Source organism: Enhydra lutris, unplaced genomic scaffold (assembly GCF_002288905.1).
Source record: "Enhydra lutris kenyoni isolate GAN:26980312 unplaced genomic scaffold, ASM228890v2 scaffoldscaffold8, whole genome shotgun sequence".
Taxonomy (NCBI): domain Eukaryota; kingdom Metazoa; phylum Chordata; class Mammalia; order Carnivora; family Mustelidae; genus Enhydra; species Enhydra lutris.
Genome location: NW_019154092.1, coordinates 6759581 through 6781173, shown reverse-complemented (window position 1 = coordinate 6781173; position 21593 = coordinate 6759581). Strand labels below are relative to the sequence as shown.

Here is a 21593-nt window from a genome sequence, read left to right as displayed (position 1 = left end):
TTATAGAGAAACAATTTAGACAGCAAACATTTTTTGTAATGCTCTACCTGTTTCTCAGGAATAATCACTGTAGACAGTTTGGTATATTTTACTCAATATTTTTCTCTGAATCTAGAAGAAAGCACGCCATGCAGGGTGTACTGAAATTTGTCCTTTCTTTTAAAAAAAAGTTAACATATTTTGGATGTCTTTCAACATCTCACATTATCAATCCACCTCAATCTTTGGTTATATAATATTCTAGTGAATATATTTGTCAGACTTTATTCAATTAATCCCAAACTCCTCGATCAATTTCTTTTCAGCACAATGGGACACTGACGGTAATGTCTAGTCATTTGTTTCTGACTCCAAATGTCACATAAAAATGCAAGGTTATGATCAGTTGTGATATCAGAGTTCTCAAGGCAAAGGAGGTCAGGTGTTAACTGTGCAGAGGCTCAGGTGAAGTACAAAGGAGGCCTTACCCTCAGGTAGACAAGCAGAGGGGAAGACTTCCTCAGGCCCACCCATTCTGTTGGGTCAATAGGAGCGCTGTAGAGCTGAGACTTGTTCAGCTGGTGGATGGGTATATTTGTCTGGTTTTCATTTGGCTGAAAAGAAGAGAATGAAGAGTTAAAAAAAAACCTCTTTTTTTTTAAATTTTTTATAAACATATAATATATTTTTATCCCCAGGGGTACAGGTCTGTGAATCGCCAGGTTTACATGCTTCACAGCACTCACCATAGCACATACCCTCCCCAACGTCCATAATCCCCCCCCAAAAAAAAAAAAAAAATAAAAATAAAAAAAACAAAAAACAAAAAAACTCTTGCCCAGATTGGAAGAGTTCAGATTTTTCTCCTCAACCTTTGCACAAATGGACACGGTGGGACTGGGAGGGAAAGCTCCACTTCAGAGGGGAAGAGGACTAGGGCCAGGACATATTCAACATGGCAGAGGTGACTGAGGGGCTGGTCAGAATGTGCTTGTGGGTGAGGGTTCCCTAATATCTGTGTCACTTCCCTAAAGACCAATCAAGAAAATTCCCCTATCTTCAAGGCTCACCAAGGAACAGTTGACAGAAAAGTTCTCGGGCTTAATGGTTTGCAGCTGGTACAACATTTTGCAAACGATGATCACACACGTCCAGACAGTGCAGACACTCGAAGCGATACGGCGCAGCTTGGCGTATGGCAGAGCAAAAGCCCAAGAAATCAAGAATACATAGTTGAACAGAGACACCTGAAAACATAAAAATCAGAAATGGGGATAAAAATTACATAACACGATACAACAGCCATGAAATGTGGCAACTCGATTTATTCAGTTTGGCAAAGTCTGATTGAGTTCCTGGCATGTACGAGGCATTGCCCTACGTGTGTGTGTGTGTGTGTGTGTGTGTGTGTGTGTGTGTGTGGTCTTATACGGTGGAAAGATACATAACCAGGTTATGTAAATATAACGTAGCAGTGGGTCAGTGATAGATGGAACAGGCTCCTGTGAGAAGACCCAGAAGGGCTCCTTGGCCCCATATGGAGCTTCCAGAACATTTTCTGGAAGGGATACTACCTGAGCTGGGCCTTGAAAGATGCAGAAAGCTAGCCAGGCCAAGAAGGTGAAAAGTGTATTCCAGGTAAAGGACGTATAGGTACAGGCAGGAAAGCATGACGGAGCACAGAAGGGACAGGTGACCACAAACAATGGGAAAGTCTGGAGTTACGTGGATGAATGGCAGCAGTAAACGAGGCTGGAGATTCAGCTGGGAGCCACACTTTATGGACCTTTTTGAAACCATGCTGTGGCCTTGGAACCCTCTGCGTGGAAAATAGAGAGTTAAAACTTCCTAGCAAAAATCTTAAGGAAGGATTTTCATTTTGTTGAAATAAGTAGAACTAAAGAATGGAGATGCATCCATGGGGGTTCAGTGAGAGGTTGGAGACCCGGTCATGGCTGCTGCCAGGAGAACCTAACCAGGGCCCAGCTGGGGCCATGGAGCAGAAATGGGAAGGAGTCACGGATTTGAGATGAGAGGTAAAACTAGATGGAGCCGTTGACTGGTTGGTTGGATGGTGGTGGTGGCTGGGGTACAGGAGGGGGTGCAAAGAACGCCTCCCAGGTTTCTGGCTTGGGAGCCAGAGCCCTGAGACAATGACAGTAACCCTACTGACACAGGATCTTGGTGGAGGTGGGGAGCAGGTATAAAGAGGGAAGTCTGTGACTACAACTTAGTTTTAGACTCTGTGTGTGTTTATCGATCGGGGGAATGTCCAATCATTTCCAGTGGTCTTCACAGCCAACAGTTCATGGAACAATATAGAAGCAGAGCCATCTTACTCATCCACGGAAAACACTCACGGGATTCAAATAATGATTAATACAAGATCCGGATATTGTTAAGATAATGTCTTAAGAGCATTTCATATTATCAGCATGAATTAATTAACATTAATAGCACACAGTCAGTTGATAAAATTCCACATGTTGCCAGGGCTATGCACTGTGGGCTATAAAAAGTATGGTCACCTGATTGGCTGGCAAAACTACACAACAAGAAAGGAGGGGTCTCCAGGATAGTATTTAATTCTGTAATTTAGAATCCACTACTTTTCTACTTAACTACTCATCACTGTCCAGGCAAGGAACCTCTCTGGGAATGAAGCCCTGAGGTATTAGGGTAATAAGAACTGTATTTCAGAATTAATTAAGGAGGAAAGAAATACCACCCTGTGAACTCTACCACACTCACAAACACAATAAATGTTACATTTGAACACAGTATTTTGATTGGCTAAATGACTCTTCCTTAGTCATTGGCCAGAGTCATGTTAACTGGGATATTAAAACACATTTCTTTTCTCTTCAATGAATTCTGTAAGCCTATTAAAGCTACTATGAAATTAAGTGTCTTGTTATTCCTTTTAGTATGTATTGAAGGCACTGGGCATAAAAATAGCACAATGAAGTCACATAGAACTCTTTATCTTTTGAGTGTTAGAGAAAGATATATTTTAAGAAGTCCTAACTAGGTCCAAGGTAGCATATCCTGTGTGGATCTCTGGCCTCAAGAAACACATGGGTAGTGCCAGGGAGAACTGTGTAGACAGCTTGTGACAATAGGGTGGAGTGACAGTGTCTGCCTGGGCTGAGACCAGCTGTATGGGAGCATGGGGCTGATCAGCTGGTCCAGGGTTAGGGAAGAGTACCCAATGGGCTTTTGATCTAAACTAAGGCTGGAGGGACAAATAGTAGATATCCAGACAAAGGAATTGCAGGTGTGAGACCTTTTAACAAGGGAGAACATGGGATGGACATCCTTGGAGTAACAAGTGGCTCACCATGAGAGCAGTGTGATCAGGGTCCCTTCAGAGGGCTGCTTTGGAATCCACCTAGGCTAGGGTGTCTAGGAAAGAAAGTGGTGAAGGGGTCCAGCTCTGGATTGTGAGGGTCCTGTAGCTCATGCCTGTGAGGACGGGAGAGCTGTTGAGAGTTTTTGAATCAAGGATTAACGTGATCATATCTATGCAGTGGAAAGACTCTTCTGGCTGGCTGATGGAATCCATATAGGTAGGAGAAGAGATCGGGGCAGTGTTGGGCATCTGGTAGAGTGATCTAAAAAAGAAATGATGTGGAGGTAGGAAGTTCAGTTTTAGAGATATTGAAGGTGCTTTGGGGAATTCAAGGATGAGGTCATGCCCAGCTGTCACTTGGAGATAGGAGCCTGGAGTTCAAAGACCGATGGGATGAAGACATAGATTTACAATTCTTGCGTGTAGATAGTGAATGAATCACAGGCACTCATGAGACCACCCACAGAGTGTCTAGAATCAGAAAAGGGACTGCTGTTAGAACCTAGAGAAGAGAGGAGTTGGTAGGAAGAGAAAGAGCCCATGAATGAGGCAGAGGGGAGGGGCCAGGGAAGTGTGTTGTTTTGGAAGACCACAGAAGCTCTTCGAGGACAAGGAAATTATTGTCAACCTCAAATGTCATAGAGAATCAAGTAAAAGGAGGCCTAAATAGCGTCCCTGAGGTGGGAAAACACAGACTTGGAGAAGCACCATACTTCATCCAACATAAACATGGTTGATGGTGGACTTATCCTTTCCCTGATGGTGGGAGTCTCGTGGAATGTACTTAAAAAACTTACAAAAGGCAAATATCTGGGCCCCAGCCAATATCTGATGAATCAGAATTTCTAGGGAACTAGTTGGTCATCCATGCAGCTAACACGTGTCCAGGTGATTCTTATTATCAAGAAATTTGGGGAAGTAATTTTATGTCATATGCTTTCCTCACAAAACACTTTTCCATAAATTGTCACTTTCTCTGAATATAAACTTGTAAGGTTTGAGACCACGAGAGAGGAGCCCCTGAGAACTGTGGTCCCCGCTGTGTGTTGGCCCAGTGGGCCTCCTCCCTCAGAGCACCCACAGCCTCAGAGACTGCTTCCACAGTACGAACCTGCATGACACGCCCCTGTCTTGCACCCACAACCCTCCTGGGGATGCCTCTAATGTGACTTTGGTTTCGTGTACCAGCCATGACCATCAGACCGTGAGCCAAGGCAAGAAATGTGGCTTCCATGCCTTTGTGTTAACATCTAGCACAGTATAAGCATTCAATTTATTGTAATTTAAGTTTAAGTGCATGATTAAGGCTAAATGAATGATTAGTGAGACTGAAGATAATAACAAAACATCAACTGGCATGTAGGGTAAATCTCAAGCTTGCAAAGATGTTTTATTTCTTTCCTTCAGCCGTAAACCGTTACTGAGCTGACACAGTTGACCGGGTCCCATAGGAGCTGCTCAGGATACTAGAAAAAGGTGCGATCCCTTCCCCAAAGAGTAACCCAGTCTCTCAGAGCTTTCTTGAAATTAGAAACATAGTTGCATATAAAAAAGAGGACAGTGTTTTATATATATATTTTTATATACACCATAAATAATTATATATAACATATATAACATAAATTACTATATATAAATAAATATATATTATAAAAATAGAAATAAATATTATAAGTAAAAATTACTATATGTAATAAATAAATATTATAAATAAATAAAATTACTATATATTATAAATAAACATATATTATAAATATATAATAAATTTATTTAAACATAAATAACCATATATATTATAAATAAACATATACACACATATATACATATGTATCCACTATATATGTGTGTGTATATATATATATATATATACACATATATAAATACATATATATTTAAATATATATATATATTTAAAATCTAGGTCCTTCCAAAGTGGTGTCCCTCTGGTAAGAGATACTGATGTAAAAGAAAGGCCTCTATACTAAATTCCTTCTCATGGTCTCTTCTTCCTCAGACGCCCATGAAGATAACCTTGTAAAGGTTTAATGTTTGACCCCACAATGACCTGAGAAATGACTCTGAAAGTTCGTGAAAACAAGCAGCCTGCTGATGGCCTTAGATAAGGATGAAGATTTCACTGGGTTTGTTGACTTTGTTCTCATTTTGCCATTTACTGATAGCAATTTTTGAGAAAGGCTATCTTTTGTACCAATCAAAATTAATAAGCTATGAATGGAAACTATATGGAACAAATGGCATCAGTGACAGGCTTCTCTGGTTGAGGATGAGCCAAGCCTTCAAAGCAGAAGAGGTCCCTGAAGGTATAAATCAGCACTTCAGAGGTGCACAGTGTTGGGGCTGCTGGTCACAGGTGAACACTGCCCCTGGAATTGTGTGGCCTAGCTTCCTTCCTGCCCGCATCCACTGTGAAACCCTAGACACTTGTGTTTGTTATCAGCCGATAAGATTCAGACATATCATAGCCTGGGTTTGGCACATGGCTCCTTACAGGAATCAGTGGCCTTCTTCCCCAACTGTACCCATAAATAGAGAAAGGGTTCAAATGAAACCTTGTGAGGAGCCAAGTTAGAACCGATGGAGCCAAAACATTCCGAAATAAGGTGCTAAGCCAGCCAGGTAGAAATTTCAAATCAAAATAGTTGATAGGAAACCATTTAGAGGTCTTTTCCAAGCTCTCTGGGAGGGTACAAATGGGTCAAGATGGCGAAGGTGACAGGAGGGAGTGTGAAGAAATTTTTTCATAGGAGGTGCTTCTGTCAGTGCTTGCCCACACCCTCCCCACCAGACAATGGGGTAGGGAGGAAGGGATGCTATATTCTCTCCCAAAACCCCAGGCAAGGAGCTTTAAGAAGCAACAGACAGAGATGCTAATTTTGTATTAGGGAGTCTGGACACCAATGTCCAACTTCGCCCAGAAAGCCCAGCTGGCACGAACTGGGTGACCAGGACAGGAGTTGCCTCATTGCGAGGCACATATACTAACAGAGCACAGACTGTGTGAGTGCGTCCCTTAGACCTGAAAGGCGAGAGAGCACCAGAGCCATCCTAAGTCCTGCTCCAGGGACATTCCTTCGTGGGGGATGAGACTCTGACAGAAAGGGTCAGGAGGAGCAGATGCCGGGAAACCAGGGGCTAGTGAAGGCCCACGAGAGAAAGGGGAGATTTAATGAGCTCCAGGTCAGTGTGAGGCCATCCTAAGACAGCACACCACCATTCCCACCTGAGGCTGTGGTCCAGCATGGGAGACCTTGTAATAGCCCTTAGTTCACTGGAAGGAGGGGCAGGGAGGGAGGCAGTGAAGGAGGTGTGTGTGAGAAAGAAAGAAGCTGCTAGAAGAGGTAAGAGATATCTCCACATCTCCACATGGTAACAGAATGAGTGTTGTGTTGGCGAGGATGCAGAGAAAGGGGAGCCCTCTTGCACTGTTGGTGGGAATGTAAATGGCTGTAGCCACTGTGGAAAACAGTGTAGAGGTTCCTCACAAAGTTAAAAATAGGTCATCTACCCTAGGATCTGGCAATTGCACTGTGAGGTATTTACCCGAAGAATACAAAAACACGAATTCAGAGGGATATGTGCACCCTGATGTTTGTTGCAACGTTATTTACAATGGCCTAATTATAGAAACAGATCAAGTCCCCAGTGACTAATGAATGGATAAAGAAGATGTGGTATTGGAGTATTACTCAGCCATAAGAAAATAAAATCTTGCCACTGGCAACAATGTGGTTGGAGATAGAACATATTATACTAAGCAAAGTGAGTCAGTCAGAGAAAGACAAATACCATGCAATTTTCCTCATCTGTGGAATTTAAGCAACAAAACAAATAACCAAAGGGAGGAAAAAGAGAGAGAGAGAGAGACAAAGCAAGAAACAAACTCTTAACTGTAGAGAACACGTGGGAGATGGTTGAAGTAGGTGTGGAATGGTAAGGAGGGCACTTGTGATGAGCACATGGGTGATGTATGGAAGTGCTGAATCACGGTATTGTACACCTGAAACTAACATCACACTGTGTGTTAGCTAACTGGAATTTAAATAAAAACTTAACAAAATAGAAAAACTTCCATCTTCTTGAGAAAAAAAAAATCAGAGTTTGGTTCTTTTCTGTGACCAGACAAGTCTAATTAATGAGGTGAGATTCTGTTCGCTCTCTGAGGTAACTCTAGGACTTTCTATGGGCTGGAAATGATCAGAAAGTTTTGCATTCAGGGACATGGAGAAAACTTTCTCTGTCGAATACATTTTAAAGGGAATGTAGAGGTCTGAAATGAAGTAATTTTTATGATGACACCCCACATGTTCTGATTGTTTGATACGGCAGTGACATTAGTAAGAACTGGCCATGAAGGGAAGCCCAGAGACCAAAGTCAGTGCACAGGAGAGACTTCATGATGTCCAAGGATCAGGCAGACACTCACCCTTTGGGGCCAGAGAGCCCTCCCGTGGGCGGGATAACAAGATGTGAAACTAGGGTGACACGCTTTGGGCTTAGCCTTCTCACAAAGGGATTCTGGCAGACGTTAGCAGCAATGGAAGCAGTATTTCTCTGAGGCATGAGTGCCTGATGTGTTTCAAAGTTATAGGTGAAAGAGATGGAATTAGGGAGGAAAATTCTGGAAGTCTACACAATGTATGAAACCTGGAGAAGGAAATGGTCATATGCCATCAAAGGCCTTTTTCCTAATGGTGTAACAGGATGAACAATAGGTCATGACACTTTACCTACTTGACAGTCTATGAAGAAGACATTCTTGGGACTCATTAGGATGATTTTAACAAATATAAGCCTGCCTTTTATTTAGGATTTGTAAGAAAGGGTTATCATTGAACTCCTCCTTTCTCTTTCTGAACTCCATAGGATGGACTTCAGATAGTGGATTTTCTGTGCTCTACTCACACTAATTTTCTTCATTTAATGCTGACTCCCGTCATAAAACTGTCTTCTTTGCAACAACTTCTCATGCCATCTGAAGACATCTGTGCATCGGATTTGGTTAACTCTGAAATGGCCTTTGCTATTTGCAGCCAAATGCCTTCTCTTGCCCTTCTTCATTGCTCTTTAATACTTTACCCTCAAATTCTTTCTGAATTGGTCAATTTACGGCTACAGTTAAAATGCTTACACCTCTTTGTCTTCAAGGAATACACATAGTAGGCTTGATTTTAGTTCTAATTAATGTGTACACTGTTAACAATGGAGTGCATGTCCCTCTCTGCTATAAATCTCACAGGTAGAATAGTTTTTATTTTTTTCCACACCTGGCAGTGATCATGGAGGCATTCCAGATGGTTTGCATGAAGTCGAGAATGTTCTAGTTTAGACTGGGGAGTTCAAATTAAGGTTCATCCTTTGTTACCTACTCATGAACCTTTTAGGTGTATGGTGGTATGGTTATAATATGATGTTATTATTTAACTTTTTTTTAAAAATTAGAGGCAGTGGGTTCCCTACTGAATTTTTAGAAGGCAAAGACTCCTCGAATTGTCACTCAAAACTAGTCCAGGGAAATGAGAAACATGTTTCAATTATCTGCTGAATGAATTGAGAGTTAATCTCTTCACAGTCAACAGCAAAGAACTGTGGGCTGAATGATGGCTCTCCTCCTTCCAGAGGAGAAAACAGAACCGCAATATAAGGTTGAAACGTGGTGTCTTGTCTCAAAACATCCAATAATAAACAAGGTGAACTCTGGCACAGATTTTATTAAATTTGGGGGCTGAGTTTACTCCTTGGTAACATAAACTGGAATATTATTGTTTTCCTCAGAGAGATTTTATGCACAGTTAGTACAGAAGGGCAGCCTGCTCTCACACAATTCAACTAAAGATTCAGTGAAAATAAGTCACCTTTCTGATATGACCAAGCCAATCAGGAACTAAGCCAGAGCTTCTTTCTGCCCTGCTATCTTTCCCATGTCTCAGGACAACTGTCCTTTGGTTTTCTGCATGTCAAAGTGTATGTGCTATCTCTAAGCCTTGGTGTTCTAATGTAATGGGGATTTCATTTAAAATAAAATCATAGAGTTGTGAAAGGTAAATGATGATCCGCTGTGGTTTTGTTTGGCCTGAAGACAACAACAAATGTTCACTTGCCTCTTTCACAGAAACCCAGATAATGTATGATGAAACGATTTTGATGATATGCAACTCCAAAATCCACCACACGAACACCTGCAGCTTGTGGAAATATTCCAGGAATTTTAAGAAGAGCACAGTGAGACGGTCAATCACCAGATGCCATTTGTTCCTTAAATCTGCAAAATAGTAAATTCACCCAAGAGCATAAAATGTTGTGGGTTTGTTTGCATTATTATTTAAAGAAGATCTTGTAACATTCAGATGGGAAGGAGAAGGTGCAAAGTAATAGTAGAGGATGCATTTAACGAATATCAAAATCTGGAGGAAACGTGGTCTAAAGCTCCCATGTCATGATGATTTAGACATGCACTGAGACTCTGAGGGACAAGATTGCTTTCCTTAAATTCATTTAATCAGTGTGAAGAAGTATTTTTTGACCTCTTAAAGCTTAGCTATAATTCCCTAATTTCTTGGGAACATTAGGTAACTGAGTTCCCTTGAAATGACATCTTTCTTGCTTCTGTAAGTTCCAGGGGCTTAAAGAGGGAGTGGATGAAGCTCACCGGTCACCCCAGAAGAATGAGAGGCAAGAGTCTGTGTCTCTTTGCAACTGAGAGTGAACACTGAGTGTCTGAATGACCCAGTCCAAATTCCCAAAATGTGGTCAGACTCACCCTAATCAAAATTTTTAATCACATTAGTCATTCCCTTCTTCCCACCTTGTGCTAAGTAGTAATATTTTGCAGACTGGGGTCATGCTTCTGTCTATAAGGGCTTTCCTGGTCCACGTGACTGGAAGTCACCATAGAACTATTTTGTGGCACCATCATGTCACCACATGTGTAGACAAAAAGCTCACCAGCCCAGACAGGTAAGACCTGAGCCTCTCTTTAAGGAGCTTCTTCTTCACATGGCTGGGGTGGTTGTAGCAGTTATTGTCTTCAGTTCTGAAAGTTTCAGTAAGGTCCCAGTTATTGTGAAAAATGCATATTTACAAAGTGAGACAGATAATAGTTGATACAAAGATGTCAGTCATAACCGACCATAATTTAGAGTTGTAGATGGCAAGTATATGAGGGAGTGCCAGAACAAAGGGCAGTCCACAATTTCTGGGGAGATCCTCTTAGTAAAGCCCAAAACCCTCATGAAGTAGTAGAGCAAATCTTAGTCCTGGGTTCTGGGTCCCATCGAGCTTGGTTCTCCTTCATGCTGAGGAATAGCCATTGCTTAGATATGGAAAGGGCCATTCTGGGCCCCTCTCAGGATCTTTGGAGATGAGGGGGTAAAAGGGACCAAGTTTGGGGGAATTTGCCTTTGGGAGGGATCTTCATCCTTGTGCCTTTTCATTTTCTAATCCTTTAAAGCACAGAACACCAGAACAGACTAAGCGTTCTGCCTTCTCTGCTCTGTTAGATAATGCGTCCTGGTCACCACGGACGTCTAGTTCTCATCATGCCCCATTAAACATTACCTCAAGTCTATGAAGAAAAACAGAAAAAAGAGCCCAAAGAATAAAGAGGGAAAAACCTAAGCTGACAAAACAACAAAAAACCTTCTAGGAGTTGGCTTGATACGATAATTATCCCATCGCTCATTTGTTCCTCCAGTTCCCAGGTCCTGAAACATTTGGACTGAATTACAAGTATGTTCTTAATTACCAGTTCCCTGGGGAAGTTCCAGACTGGTTTCTTTGAGAATGTGTTTGAAAAGGCCCTGTCTAGAACTTTCTGAAATTCTACACAGCTGCCTGCCTCTGCTGCTGGTAGGAAACATCCCTGACTGAAGACACAGGTAGGAGCTACACCCACCCTGGGCCTGGTGGGGACACCTCTGGCAGATCAGGAGACGACAGTCAGTCATCTGCTCTCTTCTCCTACCTCAGATTCACAAGGAAATGATGGGAGCAATTGGAATCACAATGTTGTAGCTATAGCAACTAAAAGACCGCACCCCAACTTTTACTTCATGGACTGGATCAAATCTCTATCCATTGGGAATGAGTCCGTTTCATTCACTGAATCTGTCAGGCAGGATTTTCTGAGCAGCTACTGGTAGTGGGCGGGTTACCTGAAGTCTCTTCCTCCTCCGCTTCCTCCTCGTCCTCCTCTTCCTCTTCCTCCTCTTCTTCCTCCTCCTCCTCACTGTCTTTCCCAAGCTCAGCCTTCTTAGCCTTATAAGGGCATCCTTCTGGTTTGTCGTCCCCAGGCTCGGCCAGCTTCCTGATGTCCGGCTTCTCCAGGCTGGCGGTCAGATTCATCATGGCGAGGTCCGGAAGGCTTCCTTCGGGGTGGGCCAGTCTGTTGGCAGAGAGCAGCTGAGTTAGGGGAGGAAAGAGCGCGGGAGAGATTGGAGTTGAGGGGGCAAGTAAAAGGAGGATAAATAAAATGAAAATCGGTGCGGGTACACAGGCCTTGCAATGTGGGGTTGTTAGCATCTTGTCACTTTTTTTTTTTTTTAAGCTCTTTCTAAAAACAAACTGTAAACTCAGTTAGGTCTTGTTAGCTTTTCCAATTCGGGTTCTAGTGATTAGTCACAATTGAGAGCTATCGACACCTAAACTTGACATTTTTCCCGGAGGAGAAAATGGTCAGAGTTTAGGTTGTAGAAGCATGAAATGACAATCGTGTAGAGCAAGCATTTCATGGCTTCACGGGGGACTTACTCATTTTGGTGGATTGGTAATTTTTTCTTGATGCTGCTCAAAGTAATTGAAATAGAAAGGAAAAAGAGGAGATGAGAACAGAAGAATTATAAGGAATGTCAGAGATCACACATCATGCTACATATCATCCACTATCGCATTCCTGTATGCGGATGCAGTGGTCCTAACGCCAAGAGCATTCCAAGATGGCGTCAATAGCGTGCTATGGCTATGAACCCTAGGCTTGGCCACTGAGTTGAGAGTGGGCAGGATTGCAGGTCATAAAGGTGGAGAACAGAGAGACAACAGAGGCAAATCATGTCATGCTTTTTAAGGAACGCAGCCAACCATCCCGCAAGAATCCAGTCATTCACACTCCAAATAGGTTTTTAAAAACATATATATTCTTAAATAACATGTAATCGCAATCAACCTTTTGCACAGACTTATCCCACTCTGCCGTCATCTAAATCATAGGCAGTGGAAGCGAAATGATTTTGGGAGTAAGAAGTCAGTATCACATGCCAGCCCCCGGGCACCGAGGTTGCCTGAGGGACTAGCCGTCTTGGGGATACAGGGTGTGACAGCCCGGGTGAGGCATGGGGACACAGTTTTGCCGAGCCTGGACAGCGCCAGGGGCATTCCAGCTTATTTCGTGTTAGACAATAACAAGTATCATCTTCATCCTACATTGTTAAAAAGTATATATTTTTACTCATAGCCAATTTGAAGGAACATCTTTGGGCAGTAAGGAAATATCATGGAACCATCTACTGGAAATACTGATAATCTTCTCCATTTGTAATAATAAATTTGATTTGTAATAATGTATTTCAGCCTGGTTGTAACAGGAAGGACAATTAATAATGTTATCCTATCTGTATAATTGTGGGCTCCAAGTATATTATTTAATCTTTCTGAAATTCACTTTTTTTTTCTATAAAATCAGTAAGTTTGGCTAGATAAAATTCTACACTTCCTTACAACTCACTGATTTTATATTTGAAACACACCTGTGATGCTGGGAACCTGTTGCAATGACTCAGCATTGTCCTTAGACTTTTCGAACCTTTATCATTCAAAAGGAATTCCTCTTAACAGGGTGCCAAGCAGGTAAATTATAGGGTGCAGAAACATTTTGTGAATTGAAGAAAGACACAATGTCCTGAGGATGTTCCCACGTTGGTGGAGGGAGTTATGATGACGTACCCCCTTCTTATTTTCCAAAGCTAGTCAATCCACTCTCCTGTCCTTGGGGAAGTCCCCCCCACTCCTGAAACTCCAATACCACATTTTCACACCAGCACTGCGCGTCAAATCTCAGGGGGCATATGCGCTGTTCTTGTTTTGCTGGGACTCGGCATATGAAATGGTGTTAAATGTAAAAGCAGTCAGTTGTCACACAATTGTCAATATTTATATGTTCTCTGCAGCACTGGTAGCGGATGCATTTTATAAGTGAAAAGATACTTCTATTATGACATTTGGTGGAGGGATGACCATCTCGGAGTGCATTTTCCCCCTCTACATCAATACTGCCATGACTTTGCACTGACAAGAAAAAAACTTGCCAGGGATTAGAGTTAATCAGTGGAATGAAACTTACAGAGATGAGGCTGTTTCTGCAGCTGTCACTCTGGGTATGTAACAAATAGCCCTCAAGAAAAGAGGCCCCCAGATTGTCTTGCCATAGGCGGGGCATATTGAGGGGGAGATTAGGGAATGAAGGAATCAAAGAAAACCACTTGAATAAACCTAGTGGAAGTATGTCTAGAAGATTGACTTTGGAAACTCGTAACAGTCCACAAGAGATCGGGGACTAGATAATGCTGGGGAGAGAAGAGAACATAGTATCTGCATCTGAACCAATTATCTGTGTATTTCCGTCTGACATGATCCTTAGGAGGAAACAGGGCATGTAATTCCTGAATGCCTTCTGGAGCAGTCTAACGTCAGGAGCTCGTAACGGATGACAGAGAAAGAAGGGAAAACCTGTATTGGGCTGTCATTTACTTGACTCTAGGAGTCTGTTAACTGAGAAATTGCATGAGAAAATCTGTGTTCATAAAATGTGTACAGATGAAAATATTTTTAATGCCTGATTGGGGTTTACAATTTTAAAAAGGACACCTACGTAAAGCCTTTCATTTCCTTCCTTTTTTTTTTATAGCAGTTTTTTGTAGGCAATACAAAATAATGTTAAAGCACGCTCTTTGGAATCAGAAAGACTCAGATTCAAGCCTCAACTAGACAACTACTAGCTAGATGATTTAGAAAAACTCCCTACCCTGTCTTCCAAGTCTCAGTCCACTGATCTGCAAAATGGAGTAATAGCTACTACTTCACAGAATGCTGGGAAAACTAAGGTGATTTCTGTTAAGCTCTTAACACAGTGCTTAGTACACAGGGAATATTTTTAAAGTAAAGAACCATCTGCTCATGATAGATCTTCATGTACTGTTTTTGTTCATTTGTATCATGAGAAGGCGGAGTTAGAAATATACCTTTGCAAGGAACCTCACCACGCTGGACAAGGGCTCATCTTGGACTCTAACTCTGTCATCAGCACATTGTTAACAGAACTTGTGTATTACAATGGCCATTCAGAAGAAAAAGCGCCAACGTTTCTTCCTTGGGAGTCTGTCCCCCCTACTCTCAACCTTCTGTGCTCTCTGCTGACTGCCTTCCACCTGCATTTGCTGAGGCTGGGCTGCTGCACAGGTGGGGCTGTCTGCCCAATGTGGAGTTCATGGGCAGAACCAGCCCCCAGTTTGCCATAGTGAACAGCTGGACTGAATCTCTTGGAAAGCCTAAGTACCTCAATGTAGATACTTCCCCTCTCCCCTGCCTGCAGTCAACTTTAAAATGGGATCCTTGTTTTCCAAAAGGTAAGTGAGTAATCATGCTCCCTGAAATTTACAGTACCTACAATACTATTAATTGGGTGCTGATCCTCATGTTCAAGTTATGTAATCAGCACTTGAAGGAGATTTAAACTGGATTCTCAGAGAACTCCCTCCCCCACTTCCTTAAATCCCACTTTTTGCATGCCCCCCCACCCCGCTGTGGAGTTCATTTTCTTTTCTTTTGCATTGTCTTTATCCACACCTATAACTTCCTTGCCTTGCTTTTATGATGCTCCAGGCTTGGAGCTGTAACCTTCTCACTGACTGACTATTTCTCCTGTTGCATTCTAACGAAGCAGGTGATGTTCTCCTCCTTGTGTCATCATTCACTCTTTCCTTCTGCACCCATGGCTTTCTTTAAACGTTCCTCAATGCATGCATCTCTCCATTTGTATCTACATAATTTTATTCTAATGATGGTTCTGGGGACTCTTCCTTTGAGGGCAGAAAGCCAGTCTTAAGGCTCCTGGGCTCCCTTGAAAAATGTAGCACTGGACTTGGTGTACAATGTGACTCACATTGTACATGTTTGGCCAATGGCTTCTAGGCACTGGATGGGCATTTTTATTTGAAACAGAAGAAACAAATTATGTTACATGGACAGTTGAAGAGGCTTAATTCTCTATTAGGAACTGACTTTGAGTCAATATATGAGACCACATATTAAGGTAGTTTCCATGAAAGAAAATGTGAAGTCCACCATTACAACATCTCTTTAGTCTAAATTCTATTCATTTTTATGACTATTCTAATTTGGAATATTTGGCAATGTAAAGTACATCCACCCTATTCATTAGACTATTAGAGAAAAGAGGTGTCTTGCAAATTTCTGGTGTTTATAATTAGTATTTAAATAATACTTATACTGCTTAAGATTATTTTCTAGAATGCATACACACTTTTAGAAGATGGTATTCACAGATGAGCACTTGATTAGTAAGTTTAATATCATATCTTAAATGTGCATGGTAGTAATTCCTTCTGAAAAAAATCTACTCGACAGGTTTGGGTATGATGGCTCTAGTTTCTGCATTTAAGACAGAAATGACCAATACTCCTGTTAAAACATTCTAATTCATTCTGTTTAAGAATTCAGTTGGAACTTCCCCACAAAGATTTGTATCATCAAAATTTTAACCAGTCACCCACTGTCCTCACCATCCCCACCTCATACTTTGTTAAGTCATGTCTAAATTTTAATCAACCCAGAAGCTGAAAGTAGGCATGTCTTCCCTTTCATCCAGACCTCACATTTACAAACACATTATTCTCCTTATGAAAGAACACTGAACGTACAAGGAAGAAATTATGGGAGAAAGCTTCCTTAATAAAAGGATTGACTTACTATTTTCATCAAAACTAGGTCCTGTTCAAAATTGGACATGCTTTACACACAGCCTTTCAGAAGAGCAGTGAGGGAAGAGTTTATCGGGTAACATCCTCCCTGGGGAGTAACTCTGGCCTTTCTTAATATGAAAAGGAAAGATTCCACTGCAAAGAAGATAGTCCTAACAGTGGAATGTTTTGAGTTTTTAATTATGTTAGGTGGATTTTGATCATTCTAAGAATTCCTGAGCACATTCCCTGGCCTTGTGACTTGGGTTAATGGCGATAGGCTTTTTCTCAAGAGAGAAGTTCTAGACAACCGGAACCATAACTTGTATCAGCCCCTGCTGTTGGAGCCCATCAAACCAACTTCTGCCTTCTTAGATAGGTCCCAGCCATCTCCTCATATAGCAGATGGTAAATACTTTATGGGAAGAGATAGAGAGAGACAGAGATAGAGAGAGACAAAGATGGATGGACAAGGGAAGAGAGGGAGAAGGATGGATGGAGAGGTATAGGAGTAGAGGGGAGTGAGGGGGAGAAGGAAAGGAGAAGGTGGAGAGAGATTGAGAGAGAAGCTCCTTATGTTTGAAGAGATGACATTTCAATAGTTGCTCAAGATCTCCAGCTAGTGTCTATCAGCTAAAAACCTGAGGTTGACTCCTCTCTCTCAGGATGTCAACAAAACTGGCTCCCAAAGGAACCAGCCAGTCTTCATCTCTCTTTCTTCAGTGATCTGCACATTGATGCATTAATGTTCCACCCTTCTTTCTAGAAGTTTTGGCTCCCAGGGTTTGCTATTTGGTTGTCAGCCTTGGAATTTTACATAGGAGAAAAGCAAATGGAATAGAAAACCAACAGATCTTTCAAAGATTTAATTTGTTCATTGGCTTTATTGTAAAATACATGTTTTTATGACCTACATCACTGGCTTTACTACAAATAAGATAAAGTTACAGGAGTGGCTATTTTAATTCACCTATTTAATAAAGTCAAGATAGCTTTAGGAAATTAGATCTCCAAAGACCTTTTTCTCTGTACTCTTAGGGAAGTTGAGAATAACTCTGCGGACAACACTATCAAAGCTTACTCTTTATTATGTGTCGTCCTTTATATGTTTTATCTCCCCAGCTGAGTGATAGGGCTCTAAGGTAGGGCCTTGACCCAGGGTCCGTCTTTGCATCTTTTATGAAATCTGGTGACCTAAAAGATCTTTCTTCAATACACTGATCTTTTAAGTCAAGGTATATTTGAAGAAACCAATGTCTTAATTTTCTTTTAACCTATTTTATTGTGACTATTATCACTTTATTCAGGAAACATCTACCGAGGGTCAACAGATGGGTGAGGCCCTGAGGTTAAGTGATACGTGGACACGGGGTAAATTATTAATACAGGGACTCCAGCCGAGGAGCTGATGCCTCTGGCAAGGGAGATAAGACAGGCAGGCAGACAGTGTCAGAAGGCAAGTGTCAGAAGGCAGCAATGATGAAGTGCTGTGGAAATTCAGAGGAAGGGCAGATTCCCGTAGCGGGGAATGTTGGCATTTGTGGGCAGGTTTGTGGCGGAGGCGGTTCTTGAGCTGAGCTCTCAGTCATGTGTCCAAGAGAGCGACGATGAGCTCTCCGGCCAGTGTTGGACTAATTAACAAAGAATGAAATTAACGGGGCATCCGTTTGAACCAAGACCAAAGGCTGAGCACCAGCTGAAGACCCTTGGCAACCTCCGAATCCACTTGCAGCACCATTCGGGATAGACACCAAATGGTCTGGTTGGCAGACTACATCCATGAGCGTACCTGAAGACCACTGTCCCCTCTCTGATGACATCATTTTTCATTTACAAAACAGCAAAGTGTTTAACACACCACAAGACCATTAGAAAAAAAACAAACAAGAGAGAAAACATTGACATACCCACCTATTTATTATTAGATAAACGCGCCCATTGACTTTGGCATGGCTACGAGGTGAGAGATGGAAGCCCAAGGTGGCATGGGGATGGGGAGACAGGTGGGAGAGAGAAAGAAGAGACCGTTAGAGAGGAAAGATGCAGACTGTCTTGCAACCTTTAAGGCATCAGGTGTGTGCTCATCAATACTCCCATGCATGAAGAGGAGTCAGGGCAGCAAGACTCAGGAGAAAAGAGAAGTTAGATATATTCAGGAAAAAAATGCTTGAAGGTAACAAGTCACTCCATTCGTCTCGTCCCTTCCCCCAAAACACTTGACTAAAGATTGGTAATGTTTTAATTTTCAGAGCACAGTTATCAAATAGAAGACAATCTAAAAGATGGATTCTTGCTCCTTTCCCCAAATGAAAAAAAAAGAAAGAAATCCTCCTAAGTAACCACAGGCCACATAGTATTCTCTAAGTTTTCTAAGACTGAAGTTAAAAAAAGTCATTTTGTTTCTCTGTGCACTGGAATATGTTCTAAAACAAAACATGGATAAATTGCAGGGATGGCTACTTAATTACATGATGGATATTTCATACATTATCATATATATATGTTATTATAGACTGTAGTTATGTTCTAATAGTATATATCTTATCAAGATAAATGAAATAATATTCCTGAGAATACCTGCTTAGAAATAATAATAGTTTTTTCTATTATCATGTACATCCAAACATTTTCCATGGTGTCAACTTCATCACTTCTCTAAGGCTAAACACAATAAAGTCTTCCTCAGACACAAGTGACATTTGCCTATACAACCTATGTGTGCACAAAAACACAGCACACACAAATGGTGGACAAAACAGGAAAACAGCAGCTGGATATTTACAGAAACCACAGTGCTGGAATCAATGTTAAGGAATACAATGAATCAATTATTCCCAATTTGTGGGCCAAGTTTTGTAAAACATTTACTAAGGAGGTGGGGGCGGAGAAGGCAAAGCATGCCAGTCAATCCCAACTCTGTAAATATTCTTTCTCTTCATCATTTTGATCTCAATGTGGTCATTTATTAGGGCTCCAGGGACAAAAAATACTGTTAGTAAGGAAAACACCAGAATGGGAACAAGTTAGTAAAAAAGATGCGATGTGTATCCTACAGTCAAAGTTAAAAATTGGGAACTTTCATATTACACTGTTGCAGGAAGTTCCAAAACATGGAACTTGAATTTGACCTGAACTTTGAACCTTTTAAGGCCTAGAAAACTGTTTTTTCGGAGACTGAAAATGAAAACCCATGTTCCTAACCTCTTTAGATAGCTGGTCTTTTATAGCCTCTCATCACTCTACGTTTTCTTGGAAAATTAACTGCTTAAAGCATTCTTGGGGTGAAGCCATGGCCACGAGGAAGGCAAGCGATGACCTCAAAAGGCTACAAATAATTTAGATCTTTCTTTTCTTGTCATGGTATGGAGGGTGAGGGCTGTAAGTGGAGCAGCCATGAAACAGGGAGAAATTATCTCCACGTGAGACGGTAGTCCTTTCCAGAACCGACATAATTAAATAATGTTCTACATGCTTCCAGGGAGCTCTGAGGAACAAATTCTGTTTTCACATACCCTAGGTCTCAAAAATTGTGATTCCTTTGAGCTTGTACAATCCTTGTTGAGCTGCATGGTCTTCTGCAAAACTGTGGTCCTGAAGATCTCTATTTTCCTGAAAAACTGTAACCCATATCTCTATCTGATTGTGTGACATTAGATTCAAAGACATGATAATTTAAAAAAGGCAGGAAAAAGCACCCACATCCTGGAGGAATTTTGAATGAGAAGAAAATAGAGATCCAAGGCAAGAAAGACATTTAGAAGAAAAAAAAATTAAAGGCATCATTAGCGATCGCCAATCGTGGTATTTCTCTTATAAACATACAAATATACTTTGCTGACCAACAGGTTTTTCTTGATTATCGAATAAGACTTTTTGAACAAATAGTTACTTCTCAGAGTTAAATATCAAATACTAATTTTATCCCTAGCATTGGCAAGCAATGTCAAAATTGTCATCAAAAGTACTTCCACTAATTACTGATAAATCGTACTTTCCTGTGCCAGGACTGCATTTGTAAGCTTTTAATCTTAGGGTGATTTCTCCTGCTAACAAGTTTGCCTAGAAAACATCTCTCCTAGGGGGCTCTCAGACTTCTAATAACTACCTTTTTTCCCCTAATGTTTGATTATCACTGAGAGCAGCCACAGACCCCATCAGGGCCCTCACTATGGGGGGGATTTGGGAGGAGATAGGTTATCGCTGAGCTTGCTTACTGATGCGGCCAAGACAGAACAAGAAATAACAGTTGCTTGATGACTTTGGATTCTACTGGTTGGGAGCCATTCACAGATTGAAAGGCATCTGAAGCTTACTCAGCTTACCTCCAAAAAACACAATACGAATATGGGAAAGAAATCTGCTGGCTATCCATACATAGATAGAGATTATAAAATGGTTTTCACCACCAAAGACAAGTTTTGGAGTCATCTATGACTCTAGTCCCTAGTATAGCAGAAAACCAAATATCCGGTGGTTCATAAACTGTGTGTGATGAAATAAGACTTCATCTTCTTTTGCTGTACTCATTATTCCCCTTGAAAAGGAGTTCAGAGCTAAGTCAAGGGACTAAGGGGATTGTCGGCTGGCATCTGCACTCCCTGCGTATAGCCCTTTGCTCCCTCGGTTGCTCAACAAGGGTTTTTCCAGGAACTGAATCATCAGCTAAATCTGAAGCAAAGTGAGAAATCAGCATGAACGTTCATCAGAAGAATGTTTGCAATTTCCCTGAGAGACCCGACTGTGAGATTTGTGATAAAACCATTGCGGTTGCAACACACACGGGAGGGGAGAGAGATACCTCATCTGTTGCTTGCAAGCGATTTATATATTTATAGATGAGAAGACAACGGAGAGCTGATAAAAGCAAACACTGTCTTCACTTTATTTCCTTGCAAGTCATGCTGATTTATGGTAGACTGCAGATTCTATCCTTTCAGGCGAAGTTCATTTCCAAAGCGGAAAGGAAAATTCTGCCCATCGTATTTGGTATGCTCTCAGAAAACTCATCCTCTGAATCAGCCAGATCTCCTAAATGTTCTAAAAACACATCACAGCCCAGACACAAAATATCCATCACCAACTCTAAAGCATTTGCATCCGCGCAGCTATTTTAAATCTACTCAGGTGAGGGTCAAGATCACTTGGTATTAACCAGTCCTGAGTCACTACGTAATGTTTTGGAAACTGCCATCAAATACGCCACATTTTTCTCTCATTTCTTATTTTCACTCACCCATGGAGAGCTCAAGGGTGAAACTCTAAGGTTAGTTATTGGT

General features: G+C 41.4%; 1 protein-coding gene across 1 annotated transcript in view; it reads right to left on the bottom strand.

The window, feature by feature from the left end:
- Positions 1-21593, bottom strand: part of LOC111142520 (piezo type mechanosensitive ion channel component 2) — a 462751-nt gene that overhangs the window by 82484 nt on the left and 358674 nt on the right. The window contains exons 18-21 of the mRNA XM_022495760.1: positions 11503-11732; positions 9451-9611; positions 1050-1226; positions 468-593 (exon numbers count right to left, since the gene is read on the bottom strand). Coding sequence (XP_022351468.1) covers positions 468-593; positions 1050-1226; positions 9451-9611; positions 11503-11732 — 694 coding nt within the window. The remainder of the gene's footprint in view (positions 1-467; positions 594-1049; positions 1227-9450; positions 9612-11502; positions 11733-21593) is intronic.